Source organism: Salmo trutta, chromosome 5 (assembly GCF_901001165.1).
Source record: "Salmo trutta chromosome 5, fSalTru1.1, whole genome shotgun sequence".
Classification (NCBI taxonomy): domain Eukaryota; kingdom Metazoa; phylum Chordata; class Actinopteri; order Salmoniformes; family Salmonidae; genus Salmo; species Salmo trutta.
Window position 1 is genome coordinate 30,832,072 of NC_042961.1, and position 16,875 is coordinate 30,848,946.

A 16,875-nucleotide genomic window follows, 5' to 3' on the forward strand; every position below is an offset into this window, starting at 1 on the left:
TATTTAGCATTAGTAATGATATTTGATGTGTAATATTTACTTTCCTGCTGTAGCTGATATGAGATTCTAGTTGATTAACAAAAGGAGGTTCCTTCATGGAAATGGATAGTCTATTACATAATTCTTCAGTGTATCACAACTCAGGATATGACCCAGATGCAGACACAGGAGGCGGATGGTTCAGTTGTCAGATAATTTATTATAACACGGGGAGCAGGCAAAGGGCAGGCAGAGGTTTGTAACCAGACCAGAGTCCGACAGGTACTGGACGGCAGACAGGCTCAGGGTCAGGGCAGGCAGCAGTTCATAAACCAGTTCAGAATCAGGCAGGTACAGAATGACAGGCAGGCTCAGGGCAGGCAGAAAGTTTTGAACCGGAAAAGTACGAAACAAAAAAACTAGAATGCAGGGAAAACCAGGAAACACGCTGGGACGACCTGACAATAGAAGACGAACTGGCAACAGACAAACAGAAAACGCAGGAATAAATACACAGTGGAAAATGGGAGACACCAGGTGAGGGGTGGAGACAAGCTCTAGACAGGTGAAACAGATCAGGGTGTGACACAGTGAGAGAAAGAGAGGGGGGTTGGAGAAAGAGAGGGAGTTTTTGGAGAGTGAGAGAAAGAGAGAGAGAGGGACTGATAACAGAATAGGCTCCCAAGTCAGAACTACAGGAACAGGTTACTATACCTGTTATAATGACTGTAGAAAACAAGAACATATTGAACAACAGTCAGTCACTGCATCAGTTTTAATATTTATTACAAAACAACACCTTGAAAAAGTATAAAAGTATTACAAATAGCAACATAGATACTAACAGTGTTTACAATAAACAGTTAGAAACAACAATGTCTGTAACCGAACATAATGATACATTAATGATATTCATTCAACACAACACATTTGTATGTGGTGTCTGTAGTGCCTCTGCTGTCTGTAGAACCTCTGTTGTCCATAGTTTCTCTGGTGTTTGAATGAACAAGAATCAGGGCTTACGGCCAGTATGTACTTCCAAAAAAAAGTCTAAATAAAAAGTTACATGCAACCCCAAAAAATGTGTTGTCTGAATCTAAGTATTGTTTTTGACCAAGTGTGCATGCGCTAAATCCACCTCTCCTGCACCTTCAATAAAATCACTCATTACTGCCACGCACAGGTCGGCTGATCCAGCAGCAGGAAAGGTAAATGATTGACAACATTGTATGAACGTCATGTCAATCTGTTGTTTCACCCGCGCTACACGGAATGCAATAATATTTCATGCAAGTCAATTAAGTAGACCATATAGCGTATGTTTGATGTACAGTACATCTTTCCCCAGGCCTTTATAGCCTATCGTCTAGTTAGGCCATAACGGCAGTAATGACGATAGTTGCTCAGCGAAACTCCATTTTCTGGTAAGTACCAAACGTATTTTGTAATTATTAAGATTGAAAAGCTGGTGAATGGCAAGTTGAATGGCTGCTTCCTAGGCTTAAAGGACAATCGCCATATTCAACATCTCCTGTAAACCCAGATTCTGGTTCAGTGTCTGTAGTGCCTCTGGTGTCTGTAGTTTCTCTGGTGTCTGTAGTTTGTCATCTGGTGTCTGTAGTTGGTAGTGCCTCTGGTACCAGTGCCTCTGGTGTCGGTAGTGCCTCTGGTGTGAATTGGTCTGGTCTAGGGTTACAGTGTAAACTAGCTAGAACACTACAGTACTGGTTAGGAGAACGGACAGGTACTGGCTCTGTGGTCACCCTAAGGCAGGGATTGGTGTTGCCCTTCTTTTGCTCTCTTTAGATTGTCCCCTGTGTTTCCTCTGTTTCTGTTCTCGTTTCCCCTGCCCTCTCCTCCTTCTCAGACACCTCTTCTTATCCAATCCGCTGGTTCTGAGAGAGAGAGAGAGAGAGAGAGAGAGAGAATATACATGGATATGTTTAGTACAACTGTTGTTATCACAGAGGGAGGTAGAGAGAGAGAGGGGAAATGGAGAGAGATACAGTGGGGGAAAAAAGTATTTGATCCCCTGCTGATTTTGTACGTTTGCCCACTGACAAAGAAATGATCAGTCTATAATTTTAATGGTAGGTTTATTTGAACAGTGAGAGACAGAATAACAACAACAAAAAATCGAGAAAAATGCATGTCAAAAATGTTATAAAATGATTTGCATTTTAATGAGGGAAATAAGTATTTGACCCCCTCTCAATCAGAAAGATTTCTGGCTCCCAGGTGTCTTTTATACAGGTAACAAGCTGAGATCAGGAGCACACTCTTAAAGGGAGTGCTCCTAACCGCAGCTTGTTACCTGTAAAAAAGACACCTGTCCACAGAAGCAATCAATCAATCAGATTCCAAACTCTCCACCATGGCCAAGACCAAAGAGCTCTCCAAGGATGTCAGGGACAAGATTGTAGACCTACACAAGGCTGGAATGGGCTACAAGACCATCGCCAAGCAGCTTGGTGAGAAGGTGACAACATTTTGTGTGATTATTCGCAAATGGAAGAAACACAAAAGAACTGTCAATATCCCTCGGCCTGGGGCTCCATGCAAGATCTCACCTCGTGGGGTTGCAATGATCATGAGAATGGTGAGGAATCAGCCCAGAACTACACGGGAGGATCTTGTCAATGATCTCAAGGCAGCTGGGACCATAGTCACCAAGAAAACAATTGGTAACACACTACGCCGTGAAGGACTGAAATCCTGCAGCGCCCGCAAGGTCCCCCTGCTCAAGAATACATATACATGCCCGTCTACAGTTTGCCAATGAACATCTGAATGATTCAGAGGACAACTGGTGAAAGTGTTGTGGTCAGATGAGACCAAAATTGAGCTCTTTGGCATCAACTCAACTCGCCGTGTTTGGAGGAGGAGGAATGCTGCCTATGACCCCAAGAACACCATCTCCACTGTCAAACATAGAGGTGGAAACATTATGCTTTGGGGGTGTTTTTCTGCTAAGGGGATAGGACAACTTCACCGCATCATTTGACGGGGCCATGTACTGTCAAATCTTGGGTGAGAACCTCCTTCCCTCAGCCAGGGCATTGAAAATGGGCCGTGGATGGGTATTCCAGCATGACAATGACCCAAAACACACGGCCAAGGCAACAAAGGAGTGGCTCAAGAAGAAGCACATTAAGGTCCTGGAGTGGCCTACCCGGTCTCCAGACCTTAATCCCATAGAAAATCTGTGGAGGGAGCTGAAGGTTCGAGTTGCCAAACGTCAGCCTCGAAACCTTAATGACTTGGAGAAGATCTGCAAAGAGGAGTGGGACAAAATCCCTTCTGAGATGTGTGCAAACCTGGTGGCCAACTACAAGAAACGTTTGACCTCTGTGATTGCCAACAAGGGTTTTGCCACCAAGTACTAAGTCATGTTTTGCAGAGTGGTCAAATACTTATTTCCCTCATTAAAATGCAAATCATTTTATAACATTTTTGACATGCGTTTTTCTCGATTTTTTTGTTGTTATTCTGTCTCTCACTGTTCAAATAAACCTACCATTAAAATAATAGACGGATCATTTCTTTGTCAGTGGGCAAACGTACAAAATCAGTAGGGGATCAAATATTTTTTTCCCCCACTGTATGACAGATTGAGGGAAAGTGGAGAGAGAGAAACCGAGAGAGAGAGAAACAGAGAGAGACTAACTGAACAGAGGGATCTTTGAATCACAAACTGTTGGCATGATTTTATGATCTGAATCACAGTCAAACTGAAACTAACGACTCAATTTTATCAAACCCACAAGACAGTATTTACTCTGCAGCATACTGTATACATGCATATTTTCGCCTGGAGTCAACTAAAATCGCAAACCAGCCTTGCGTTCAGCAACCTTTGCTACATTGTGTTGCCAAATTGGTTAGACATTTTAGATTGTCTTTTGGAAGTATGCCATACATCTACCCACTTACAATAAAGTAAGTAAAGTACAGAAAAGTATAGAAAAGTACAGTAACATATGCTGAAGTGAACCCAGCTAGCACATAACGTTCTGAAAACCATATGTTTCTTAGGTCTTGGTGAGACTGAGCGCGTCGTTGCCAATGATTATTTTCCATACAAACTTCCCACAACTTTCTGGGAATGGTGCAGGATTCTTGCTTGGCTTTGTAACATTCTCAGCACGTTATTTTCTTGGTATTTCACTACTTTAACAGAACATTTCCTAAAAGTTCAAACATGGTTACATTTACAATTTTGTTTAATGTTCTAGGAATGTTCTCCAACTGGTTTGACATCGGGAATGTTCTCAAATAGTTCAGAGAACGTTAAGAGACAACGTGGTTCTGTGGGAATTTCAGTAGTTCAGCATGATGTTTTCTGCAGGGTTTCCTCACTGTTCTGTATTTTTCTCAGGTTTTTGCCTGCCATATGAGTTTTGTTATACTTACAGACACCATTCAAACTGTTTTAGAAAATTCAGAGTGTTTTCTATCCAAATCTGTTAATAATAGCTTCTGAGTTGGTGTAGGAGGCAGTTAAAAATGGGCACATATTTTTTTCAAAATTCTCAATACTGCCCCCTAGCCCGTAGAGATTAAAGTCATGTTCTCAGAACATTAAAACTTTCCGTAAAAAACACAAGAAAGCATTAGTAGCGTTCAAAGAATGCTATTTAAAAACATATCCATTCCGTTCTCAGCGTCAACAAAACTCTGTCAAGTGTTAATAAAAGTGTTATTGAAATATTCAATATAAATTTTAAGGAAGTGGCTCAGTTGGTAGAGCATGGTGTTTGCAACGCCAGCATGGTGTGTGCAACGCCAGGGTTGTGGGTTCGATTCCCACGGGGGGCCAGTGCAAAAAAAAACAATGCATGAAATGAAATGTATGCATTCACTACTGTAAGTCGCTCTGGATAAGAGCATCTGCTAAATGACTAAAATGTAAATGTAAAGGAAGTTATTCAAAATCCTTCAAATAACCTATCATTTCCGTTCTCAGAATGTTAATAAAACCTTTCAGGAAAATGGCCAGGGAAACATAGTAAAACGTTCTCAGAACCTCCCTGCAACCTAAAAATATAAGTTCCCAGAAAAGGTAACATTATCTGTACCGTTCTCAGAACGTTTCAGTTTTACCGGTCAGGAAACGTACTGTATGGTTTTGTTCCCAGAAACAATGGGAAACCAAAAGCTTACATTCCCACAACTTCCAAGGAACCAATTGTGCTAGCTGGGAAGTAAAGTGAAGTAAATAAAGTAATGGATGTTAAAATGTCTCTTACTTCTTCCAGCAGCGCAGCAGCTGTTTTCCCAGTGGTCCCATTGGATTCACACACACAGGCTCACTGTTCCTCTTCATTACCACTCTACAACACAGAGAGAGAGACACACAGTTAACACACACACAAACACAGGGACACAGACATAATCATTACACACACACACTGTCATGACACAACACGAGGAGGAAACACATGCTTTATCACAAACATACACTCATACCCACTGGGCACTGACATCAATTCAACATCTATTCCACGTTGGTTCAAGGTCATTTCATTGAAATGATGTGGAAACAATGTTGATTCAACCAGTGTGTGCCTAGTGGGTAGTTACTTTAAATAGCTTTGAGGTTAAAAACCTTTTACTATATTATAGCTTGTCTGTGTGCATGCACATGTCTGTATGTCTGGGTGTGGGCCGTTGTGTGTGCATGTGTGGTCTGATACTTACATGATTTGGTCAGTGTTGCAGGTGATGCCTTTGAGTGTGACTTTGAGGTCAGACAGTGGTCCGCTGACAGTTGTCTTTGTGTCATAACACTCACACCTCCCTGGAACAAACTGCCCCTCACCTTTACCCACTGTAGAGATGGGCACAGAAACAGCAAATGGTGATTCAAGTGAAATTCCTCATGTCATCATGTCACACATAGTTTAACTCTCATTACACCACATGGGAAAATAATATTCCAGAAAAACAGATTAGAGTTTGAGTGCACAGATCTCTAGTTACTATTCAGCCCACAGAGTACAGACCGACAGACAGACTGACTCAAAATCACAATGTTGCTTATACAAACTTTAACCCAACCTGTGTGCGCCTGTCCGTGTGTGTAAGGTTATTACCTGTAAGCAGTAGGCAGTAAAGTGGCAGACTCGCCAGCAGGTAGACAGACAGGACAGAGTTCATATTTCAACTGAGAACTGAAGTGAGCAGTAGAGCTGCCTGAGCCTCTGTTATGTATACACACCCACACACACACACTCCGCCCCCTAACGCCCTTATCTGGGGTTTCCAAGCATTCACATGCTTTCTGGAATTTCCCTTTCAGCGAAAGTATATATGAGTATGTTTAAGCTGAAAGATGAAGCCTAAGTGTTGTTGTCTAATAGTTAACTCCAATGAGGGGAGGGGTGGTAGGGTTAGGGGAAAATAGTGAAGGAAAATATATATATACTGCTCAAAAAAATAAAGGGAACACTTAAACAACACAATGTAACTCCAAGTCAATCACACTTCTGTGAAATCAAACTGTCCACTTAGGAAGCAACACTGATTGACAATACATGTCACATGCTGTTGTGCAAATGGAATAGACAACAGGTGGAAATTATAGGCAATTAGCAAGACACCCCCAATAAAGGAGTGGTTCTGCAGGTGGGGACCACAGACCACTTCTCAGTTCCTATGCTTCCTGGCTGATGTTTTGGTCACTTTTGAATGCTGGCGGTGCTTTCACTCTAGTGGTAGCATGAGACGGAGTCTACAACCCACACAAGTGGCTCAGGTAGTGCAGCTCATCCAGGATGGCACATCAATGCGAGCTGTGGCAAGAAGGTTTGCTGTGTCTGTCAGCGTAGTGTCCAGAGCATGGAGGCGCTACCAGGAGACAGGCCAGTACATCAGGAGACGTGGAGGAGGGCGTAGGAGGGCAACAACCCAGCAGCAGGACCGCTACCTCCGCCTTTGTGCAAGGAGGAGCAGGAGAAGCACTGCCAGAGCCCTGCAAAATGACCTCCAGCAGGCCACAAATGTGCATGTGTCTGCTCAAATGGTCAGAAACAGACTCCATGAGGGTGGTATGAGGGCCCGACGTCCACAGGTGGAGGTTGTGCTTACAGCCCAACACCATGCAGGACGTTTGGCATTTGCCAGTGAACACCAAGATTGGCAAATTCGCCACTGGCGCCCTGTGCTCTTCACAGATGAAAGCAGGTTCACACTGAGCACGTGACAGACGTGACAGAGTCTGGAGACACCGTGAAGAACATTCTGCTGCCTGCAACATCCTCCAGCATGACCGGTTTGGCAGTGGGTCAGTCATGGTGTGGGGTGGCATTTTTGGGGGGGCCGCACAGCCCTCCATGTGCTCGCCAGAGGTAGCCTGACTGCCATTAGGTACCGAGATGAGATCCTCAGACCCCTTGTGAGACCATATGCTGGTGCGGTTGGCCCTGAGTTCCTCCTAATGCAAGACAATGCTAGACCTCATGTGGCTGGAGTGTGTCAGCAGTTCCTGCAAGAGGAAGGCATTGATGCTATGGACTGGCCCGCCCGTTCCCCAGACCTGAATCCAATTGAGCACATCTGGGACATCATGTCTCGCTCCATCCACCAACGCCACGTTGCACCACAGACTGTCCAGGAGTTGGCGGATGCTTTTGTCCAGGTCTGGGAGGAGATCCCTCAGGAGACCATCCGCCACCTCATCAGGAGCATGCCCAGGCGTTGTAGGGAGGTCATACAGGCACGTGGAGGCCACACACACTACTGAGCCTCATTTTGACTTGTTTTAAGGACATTACATCAAAGTTGGATCAGCCTGTAGTGTGGTTTTCCACTTTAATTTTGAGTGTGACTCCAAATCCAGACCTCCATGGGTTGATAAATTGGATTTCCATTGATTATTTTTGTGTGATTTTGTTGTCAGCACATTCAACTATGTAAAGAAAAAAGTATTTAATAAGATTATTTCTTTCATTCAGATCTAGGATGTGTTGTTTAAGTGTTCCCTTTATTTTTTTGAGCAGTGTATATATTTTCTACATTTTATGGAATCATGTAGTAAGCAAAAAAGAGTTAAACAAATCAAAATATATTTTAGATTCTTCAAAGCAGCCACCCTTTCTTTGCCTTGATGACAGCGTTGCACACTCTTGGCAACCACCTTCACCTGGAATTCTTTTCCAACAGACTTGACGGAATTCCCACGAATGTTGAGCACTTGTTGGCAGCTTTTCCTTCACTCTGTGGTCCAACTCATCCCAAACCATCTCAATTGGGTTGAGGATGGGTGATTGTATTTACCCAAGTTCTTGCTCAACTCCGGGACGACCCGCCAGCTGATTTTTTTGCCTAATGCAGGACTCTAGTGCGATAGGAGAGAGACTGACTGAGACGTTCAAACCTCCATTAATTTACAAAACGATAGTCTAATAGCTCGGCTAGGTGTGAAAAATTCCCCAATTTGTGCCACAGTTTAGACTACTGAAAGATGCTGCAGTCAATCAGAGTTGAGTCATATTGTGAAGTGTAGCCTAATGGCCAAAAAAGGGTGAACTTGCAATGTATTCGATGCTTAACTACTCTAAAGTTTTACATTTCTAACTCAATATCACAGACCAGATTTGCTGTAACGAAAAATGCATCAACCCCTACAAACATATAAATGTATTATAATCCACATAATAATTCAAACAAATTTGGCTGTAGCAAGAGGAGAGACTGCATGCTAAAGACAATCAGAAAAAATGTGTCTTTAACCCTGCATTATAATAACTTATTTTGAACGAAAGCCAGGAATGAGTGAGTCACTCAGCCCTATGCTATTCCTGCTTCTGTTGCCTATTTGACTGTTTGTTTAATATCTTACTGATTCTATGATCACCAAGCCTCATGCCACCGCAAAATGTTGGACAAATCAATTTTGCAAATCCAACTGTTTTTAAACTTTGCTATGCTGTATTAAAGGCTTTATCATTTTTTCCCATTAGAACAGACTTTCTGGTATTACTTACACTTTTGTAGTATTGTTTACACTGTTCCAAACTAGCAGATAAATTATATTGTAATCTAACAGCACCTGTTTGTCATGCAACAGTATCTCTTGCGGTTTTGACAATGATTTTACATGAGGCCTAATTCACATTATATGCAAAAAATAATTATCCACTGGACTAATGAATGTTCCTTTCGATTATTTAATTAACCTATATAATGTTATTTCAAGTTATCCCTTTGGAGCACATGCAAAAGTGATTTGTAGTTGTTGAACAGGAGTGACAAAATGTATTACAATTGAATTTGAATGAACTGAATGATGAGGATGATGAAGAAGAGGAGAGTTTTTGAATTTAGAACACTAGTGTACGAATTACTCTTCCTCTGTCCTGTGCGCACTCAAAAAAACACACTTTTTTTCTCTACTTTGTCAGAAGCGGCTGTAACTGGACCGGAACTTTTTACTTATGAAAACTGTTGTGACACTGTAAGGTTTTTATTCTAAGAGAAACCAAAATGCTCTGTTATATTCCGTTATATTCTTAAAATATGTGTTTACTGAATATACCAAGTGATGTACGCTAAATTAGCAAGTTGATGGCGAAGCCATAAAGCCTCCGCCACTAAGCACAAAAAAATAAAAATGGTTTCACATATTTTCAAGACCTGATATATTTAATGTAGGTGTTTTATTTATTACATTTACTTGTGGAATGTTACCGAATAGATAACAACAATAGAAATAATAATCTGGTGGCATTGGTAGAGTGTCAGGCGGAGAATGGAGTGAAAGTGCACTGTACTGTAAGTACACAACAACGCTGTGGGCCAGGTGTAAAAGGTTTAGTAGCCTTTCCAATAAATTGGAATACAAAATAAGCCATACACCCTTGATGGGCTATCAGCAGGACAATAGACCCTTGCCGAGTTTAGGAACTTTAAATGTATTAATGGATGTTTGCAAGGCATGCTACTTCACCCATCTCTTTGCATAGCCCACCACATGCACTGTTTTCTAACCACATCTGTATGGATCCATAACAAATTACTATGGGAATGAATATCACTGAATGATATAAATGTTTGTAATAAAGTAGGCTAATGCTATTGAAAGCAAGTGTTGCTTACTGAAACAACAAAGTCATCCAATTGTTGTAATAGGATTTGAAGCAATAGACTACCCACGTGTGGTTAACTATTTCAGCACCGTTTCGCTCTGCTTTGAGACCAGCATGTTGACTGGTCTTGATAAATCAATCAGATTTTATTTTCACTGAATCTCTGTTTGGGTATTAGTTAGCCTACAATTAGGGTATGGAAACGTTAGGATTATTTTGCTCTTCACTCGCTTAGGTCTACTCCCGACCGGTCACATTGTACAGTGCAAATATTTTCCTGAAACCCTGAGGCCTACATAGGCTACTGTAAAATGCATTTTTGTTTTCCTTGGAATAGAAACACCATAATATTAATCATTTTAATTAAGCTACATTTCTAACAGTGTAAACAGCACAACAAATACAATAATAATTTACAAACAAATTATAAATCAATCCCATATAGTCTGTTATAACAAAAAAAGGTTTTAAAGTCTCAAGTACAGCCAATATTAAAAACAGTCAAATGCATTTGTGAATTCAATCACTTTAGCCGTCATGTTTAGGTTTATTCATTGTTTAATTATTCAAGGCTCCCTTTGTTATTTGGTTTTATAACTAAAATGCTTGACTGTATTTAAAGACATGGATGACTTGTATGCTGTGTGATGACATGCACAAATGAATGAATGATTGATATACTGTATATTGAAGTAAGCCTTTATGCCAATAAGTAAGTTATGCTAAAACAGCTACAGTAAGCAGGACTGTTAGGCCTACAGCTCCATGTCATTTCAATAACTTAGCCTCTCAACAATGCATGTGTCTGTGCCTGTGTGTGTCTCTTCACAGTCCCCACTGTTCCATAAGATGTATTTTTTATCTGTTTCTTTTATCAAATTTCACTGCTTTCATGAGTTACTTGATGTGGAATAGAGTTTCATGTAGTCATGGCTCTATGTAGTACTGTGCTCCTCCCATAGTCTGTTCTGGACTTGGGGACTGTGAAGAGACCTCTGGTGGCATATCTTGTGGGGTATGCATGGGTGTCCAAGCTGTGTGCCAGTAGTTCAAACAGACAGCTCGGTGCATTCAACATGTCAATACCTCTCACAAATACAAGTAGTGGTGAAGTCAATCTCTTCTCAACTTTGAGCCAGGAGAGATTGACATGCATATTATTAATGTTAGCTCTCTGTGTACATCCAAGGGCCAGCCGTGTTGCCTTGTTCTGAGCCAATTGCAATTTCCCTAAGTCCCTCTTTGTGCCACCTGACCACACGACTGAACAGTAGTCCGGGTGCGACAAAATTATGGCCTGTAGGACCTGCCTTGTTGATAGCTCTGTTAAGAAGGCAGAGCAGACTTATCCCCATCTTAGCTAATGTTGTATTCATATGTTTTGACCATGACAGTTTTACAATCCAGGGTTACTCCAAACAGTTTAGTCACCTCAACTTGCTCAATTTCCACATTATTCATTACAATATTTAGTTTTGGGACAATATTTATTTGGGACAAATCATTAGTGAATGATTTGACCCAAATACAATGCTTTTAGTTTTTGAAATATTTAGGACTAACTTATTCCTTGCCACCCATTCTGAAATGGACTGAAGCTTTTTGTTAAGTGTTGCAATCATTTTAGTCGCAGTAGTAGCTGACGTGTATAGTGTTCAGTCATCCGCATACATAGACATCCTGGCTTTACTAAATGTCCTTCACAATAAGCATGCTGAAAGTTTGTTGTCAATTTGTTTACTGTAAAACAGCATTGTATCTGGTCAAACACAATTTTTTCCAAAAGTTTACTAAGGGTTGGCTGATTGGTCAACTATTTGAGCCAGTAAAGAGGGCTTTACTATTCTTAGGTACCGGAATGACTTTTGCTTCCCTCCAGGCCTGAGGGCACACACTTTCTGGTATGCTTAATTTGAAGATATGGCAAATAGGAGTGGCAAAATCATCCGCTATTATCCAAATTAATTGCCCTCTCTGTCGGTGCCATCCCGCTTGAAGGGATATCATCTGCAGGCAGCAAGAGTGTGCAGCTCTCAACTGGTTTTGGCATGGAGCAGCTCACAGAAGAATGATATCAGTAGCCTGTGGGGTAGGGAAGATGTTACAATTCATGATATCTACCAGTAACAAAGGCAACATTGGGTATGCAAACCAGGTATTGACAATGTTTTGTCCGAACTGTTGGTTAGTAGGCTATTTGTGATGTGCAATTGTCATCATGCACTGACAGGGGCCCACCCACTGGGGAGCCAAGCCCTGACAGGCCCACCCAATCAGATTGATGTGGTTTAAGCATTGTTGTGGACTTTTACCATAAAAAATAAAATACAAATTATATTAAAAAAAGGTGTGATTTTGAGAGTGAAAATCTGATAAATCTATAGGAAAACTAATTTAAAAAAAAACAGGAAAACAGGATTTTTCACACATGGTGCCATTCCTTCGCTGGACGGGCCATTTGGGAACTTTTTGGCAACATTCGAGTATACCCACTCTCCAGGCACTACTACACAACTGCATAGGGCTGATGGAAAGACAGCAGCCACAAACAATATGATGTTAAAGGATAAGCAGTCCATGAACTCGGACATAATAAGCCAGTATGTCCCAATCTAAATAATACAAAACACATCCATTAAGCATTTCCAAATTGAGATGTAGAACTATTACTTCCCATTGCAAAAAAGTCATGTTTAGCACACAAATTAACTTGTGACCTAAAGTTTAAAGTGGAACTGACAGCATTTTAACTACTTTGCAGATATGAAACAAACAGACAATCATATTATCAGTCAAAACTATAAAAGTTGGTTTATGCTACAAAACCAACTTCATAAGGTTTTAAAAATAGATATTTGACTCAACATTCCATGACGTACACTAAGGCATTGTTGGTTTGGCTATATACGAACCGTTAGTGGAATTCCAGCGAGAGAGTAATGGTTAATGTGATTGTATGTTAATTATTTGACTAAGCTACCTGTATTTGACATTGTGTTGTTATTTCGCTGAACACTAGATGGTTTAATTTTATTTTTGGCAGTGAAACGAGGCTACTCAGACAAGAAAAAAACAACACCCAAATGTATAGCCCCGGTGGAAAATCTAAATGGACTGTTTGAAAATGTGAATCACATTTTTATTTGGCGTACCCCCGACGGCATTGCATGTAGTACGTGTACCCCAGTTGGGGAATAGCGTATCTATTTATGTAGCAAGCTAAAACACGGAGCCTAACATTAGCTCGATAGCTAGCTGCTAGGAGAATGTCATGTCATGCCATTGGAGGAGTGGGTTAGTGACAGAATTTTCCCCCTCATATCGTTTTTCAGTAGCTATACACAGCTAGAGATGCAGGTGTCATTTGGTTATCTAGCAAGAACTTGAATGACTATTATTCAGTTAGCATATCTCTTGCGTTCGCAAATTCACTCTGGCTATCTACTCCGATTTCATAACCCTCTCGACAGAGTGTGCCGGAGCGCAGAACAACTGATGAATTTACGAACGCGCAACATCAGTTGAATATGACCGGTGTCAGTAAACATAGACACAAAAAGTAATAGTTTGTCAAGAATTCTCTAGATAACATGTAAACAGTCTAACTAGCCCTGATACGGCGAGTAAAATAGTCAAAGTGAGGTGTTCTCTTATTTGTGTCTGGAAGAAGCTAGCTAGCAAGCTAGCCAAATTTAGCCGGTTAGCTTGGGTGCTTGGTTTGGACAAGCATGCACTGGCAGGCAAGCTGCAGAAGGACGAGGAGGCTACAATTCCGCATCGTTTATCAGTGCAATTTTGATGGCCAACTAGCTGAAAAAGTTTGAGAGGGTTTATCTAATGTGCCTTCGCTAGATTTTAGCTCATCTTGCTCTGGCTAGCATTAGTTGTTGATGTGCATAGCTTTTCATGGTTGTTTGAACGATCGAACTGTAAAGTTCCCAAATGTAAGAGGACTCCCGTTTTCACAAATGCCTTAGTATTCTTAATTCCCAAACATTCTAAGAATTTATGAAAAAGTGAAAATGACCATTTAAGTGGTCAATTGTCAGAAAATATTTTTTTAAGTGTCATATTCTTCCTGGGGGTGTATACGAACAGATTTTAATAAGATTTCATGTTGCTAAAATGCTGTCAGTTCCACTTTAAATGGAACAAGGTTTCACACTCATAAATTATTTTCAACGAGATGGCTAACAGCAAGCGCGCTGCAATAAAAAACGCAGTTCCACTCACCAGATGATGATCATTTGAAACTTAACTTCTTGTTGAAAGTTATTATTGAAAAGGGAGAAGCTAACATATTAGCAACAACATCCTCATTGATAACACCTGCTGCAGCAGTTGCAAACTAGCCAACAACAAAAGCTAGCCAGCAAGACCGTGGGAAAACTATTGCTCGCTACTGCGGAAATTTCTGCCTTTTAAAATTTTTTATATATTTTGTTTATTATTTTAACAGTAACATGCAAAACATAAACATAGCCAGAGGGATTCCAAAGAAATGAGAGAAAAAACTATTCCACATTATATCAAATCATATAAAAAAAATTGACATTTTGTTTTGTATACGTTTTAAAGACTCTAAATAGTTTTCCAAATCAGATTAAAAAAAATTAAGAAAAGGGGCTTTTTCTTCATAAATTTTGATTTGTGTATGAAATATTTTCCTAATAAAATAAAGAGATTTATAACATACGTTCAATTGTGGAATCAGTGTAGTAAAATAATATGTCAAACTTTTAAAAAATATGTCAAACTTTTAAAAAATGTCAATGGTTGTATGCAATTTGAGGCTATACAAATATATATTTTTACATCAGTCCAGAACACTTCACTATATAAACAATTACAGAATAAGTGTTCAATAGATTCAGTTTCTAGTTCACAAAAAAGAGCATTTACTGGTAACATGAAGTATATATTTAGAAATCAAGCTATTACACGGATAGAATCTATGGATTATCTTAAAGGAGATCTCCTTTACTTTATTGGTCACCATAAATTTGTGTGGAGTGAGCCAGGAATAGACTTCCTGTAGAAAATATCCCTTAATAAACGATTGTTGAATTTCGTATCTAGTAGACCAATGCCATTCACCTGAATATCGCTTACAATCGGAGATATTCCAAAATATGCATTATTCTGAAGTAAAGTTTTTATCCCACTAGGTATAGCTTTAATAACAGTGTCATATTCCTTACTTGAAACCTCAAAGTTGTATCTTTCCATAAATTCTCTCTGTGTAAACGGATTCCCACTAATATTAACTAATTGGCTGACAAGGACAATATTTTTCTGGAACCATTTATGGTTAAATAACATCTTGTTTCTAATATCGACCCATTGTTCCATATAAAACATTTATGAGGTGAAAAGTTGTGTTTATACAACAAAGCCCAGCACATTAAAGCCTGCTTGTGAAAATCTGCCAATTTCACAGGAAGTTTACCCACAATATATGGACATTGTAGTAAAAAATTAAGCCCTCCGAGCTTCTGAAAAACAAAATTAGGTATAATATTCCAGAAACTATGAGAATTTTTTATGTATTTTTTCATCTAGTTGACCTTTGATATCTGATTGAAGAGAGTGAAATCTAAGACATTTAGACCGCCATCACAAACCCTGTTGGTGATAACATCTCTTTTTATCATATGTGGCTTGTTTTTCCATATGAAGTTGTACAAAAGCCTATCTAAGGTACAGCAAGTGGATTTGGGAATATCAATAGATGAAAAAAGATAGGATGCACGAGATAGCCCCTCAGCTTTGGATAAAAGCACCCTTCCTTGTACGGAATTTTTTTTAATGAAATGTATGCATTCACTACTGTAAGTCGCTCTGGATAAGAGCGTCTGCTAAATGACTAAAATGTAAATGTAAAGATTTAAATCCCTCCCTAACCATGAGGATAATTTTTTTGGGACAGATTCAGTTACAGGGTTCAAATTAAGATCATTCATAGCCTTAAGATTTTTTGGTGATCTTTACACCGAGGTAGGTTACAGTATCTTTTTCAGAGATGTTACAATCTGCTGGATTGACAGCTCCTTTCGAACCAAACATCTCACATTTGTAAAAATGTAATGCCAAACCTGAGATTTTGAAGAACTGCTTCACGATATCCAATGCTAATCTAGCTTTAGACACATTTTTCAAAAAAAGTGAGGTGTCATCCGCCAGTTGGGATATCTTGATCTCTCTGGCCTGGAATGTAATGCCTTCAAATTGACTTTTATGAACTAATGAGCATTTCATTTGAGTACTAACAAAAATAAAAAAGGTGAAATAGGACAACCTTGTCGTATTCCTTTGTAAATGTTAAACCTTGAGGATGTTCCATGACAGAGTTTGATACAGCTATTGCCACCATTATACAGTGTTCTAATAGCATCAACAAAAAAACGACCACATTTCAAATGCTTAAGACAATCAAAGATAAAATTGTAACTTACTGTATCAATCTTCTGAAAATCCAAAAATAGGATAACAGGTAAGTCTAATAGATCACAATACTCAACCAAGTCTAACACCAGCTTCAGATTATTAGATATATGGCGCCCTTTCATAAGCCCTGATTGACATTCATCAATCAGATCATTTAAGCAAGACTTTAACCTTTTTGCAAAGATTAAGGCTTTAATTTTGTAGTCGTTATTTAGGAGTGTGATTGGACGCCAATTATCAATATTTAAGAGATCCTTGTGTGGTTTAGGTATAAGAGTAATAACCCCTTGCTTCAGAGAGGAAGGTAGTTCTCCCTTCTTTATAGCCTCCTTAAAGGTTTCAAGTAAAAAAGGTGCTATTT

The 16,875-nt window shown here is 39.8% G+C and overlaps 2 protein-coding genes across 3 annotated transcripts in view; one reads left to right on the top strand and one right to left on the bottom strand.

Moving 5' to 3' along the window:
- Nucleotides 1–16,875, top strand: part of rassf4a (Ras association domain family member 4a) — a 90,067-nt gene that overhangs the window by 31,188 nt on the left and 42,004 nt on the right. The window lies entirely within an intron of this gene.
- Nucleotides 736–6,182, bottom strand: cxcl-c13b (CXC chemokine 13b). Its single transcript, XM_029753354.1, has 4 exons — nucleotides 6,075–6,182; nucleotides 5,680–5,809; nucleotides 5,229–5,312; nucleotides 736–1,874 (listed from the first exon to the last, which is right to left on the bottom strand). The coding sequence occupies exons 1-4, from the start codon at nucleotides 6,136–6,138 to the stop codon at nucleotides 1,739–1,741; spliced, it is 414 nt and encodes a 137-aa protein (XP_029609214.1). The 5' UTR covers nucleotides 6,139–6,182; the 3' UTR covers nucleotides 736–1,738.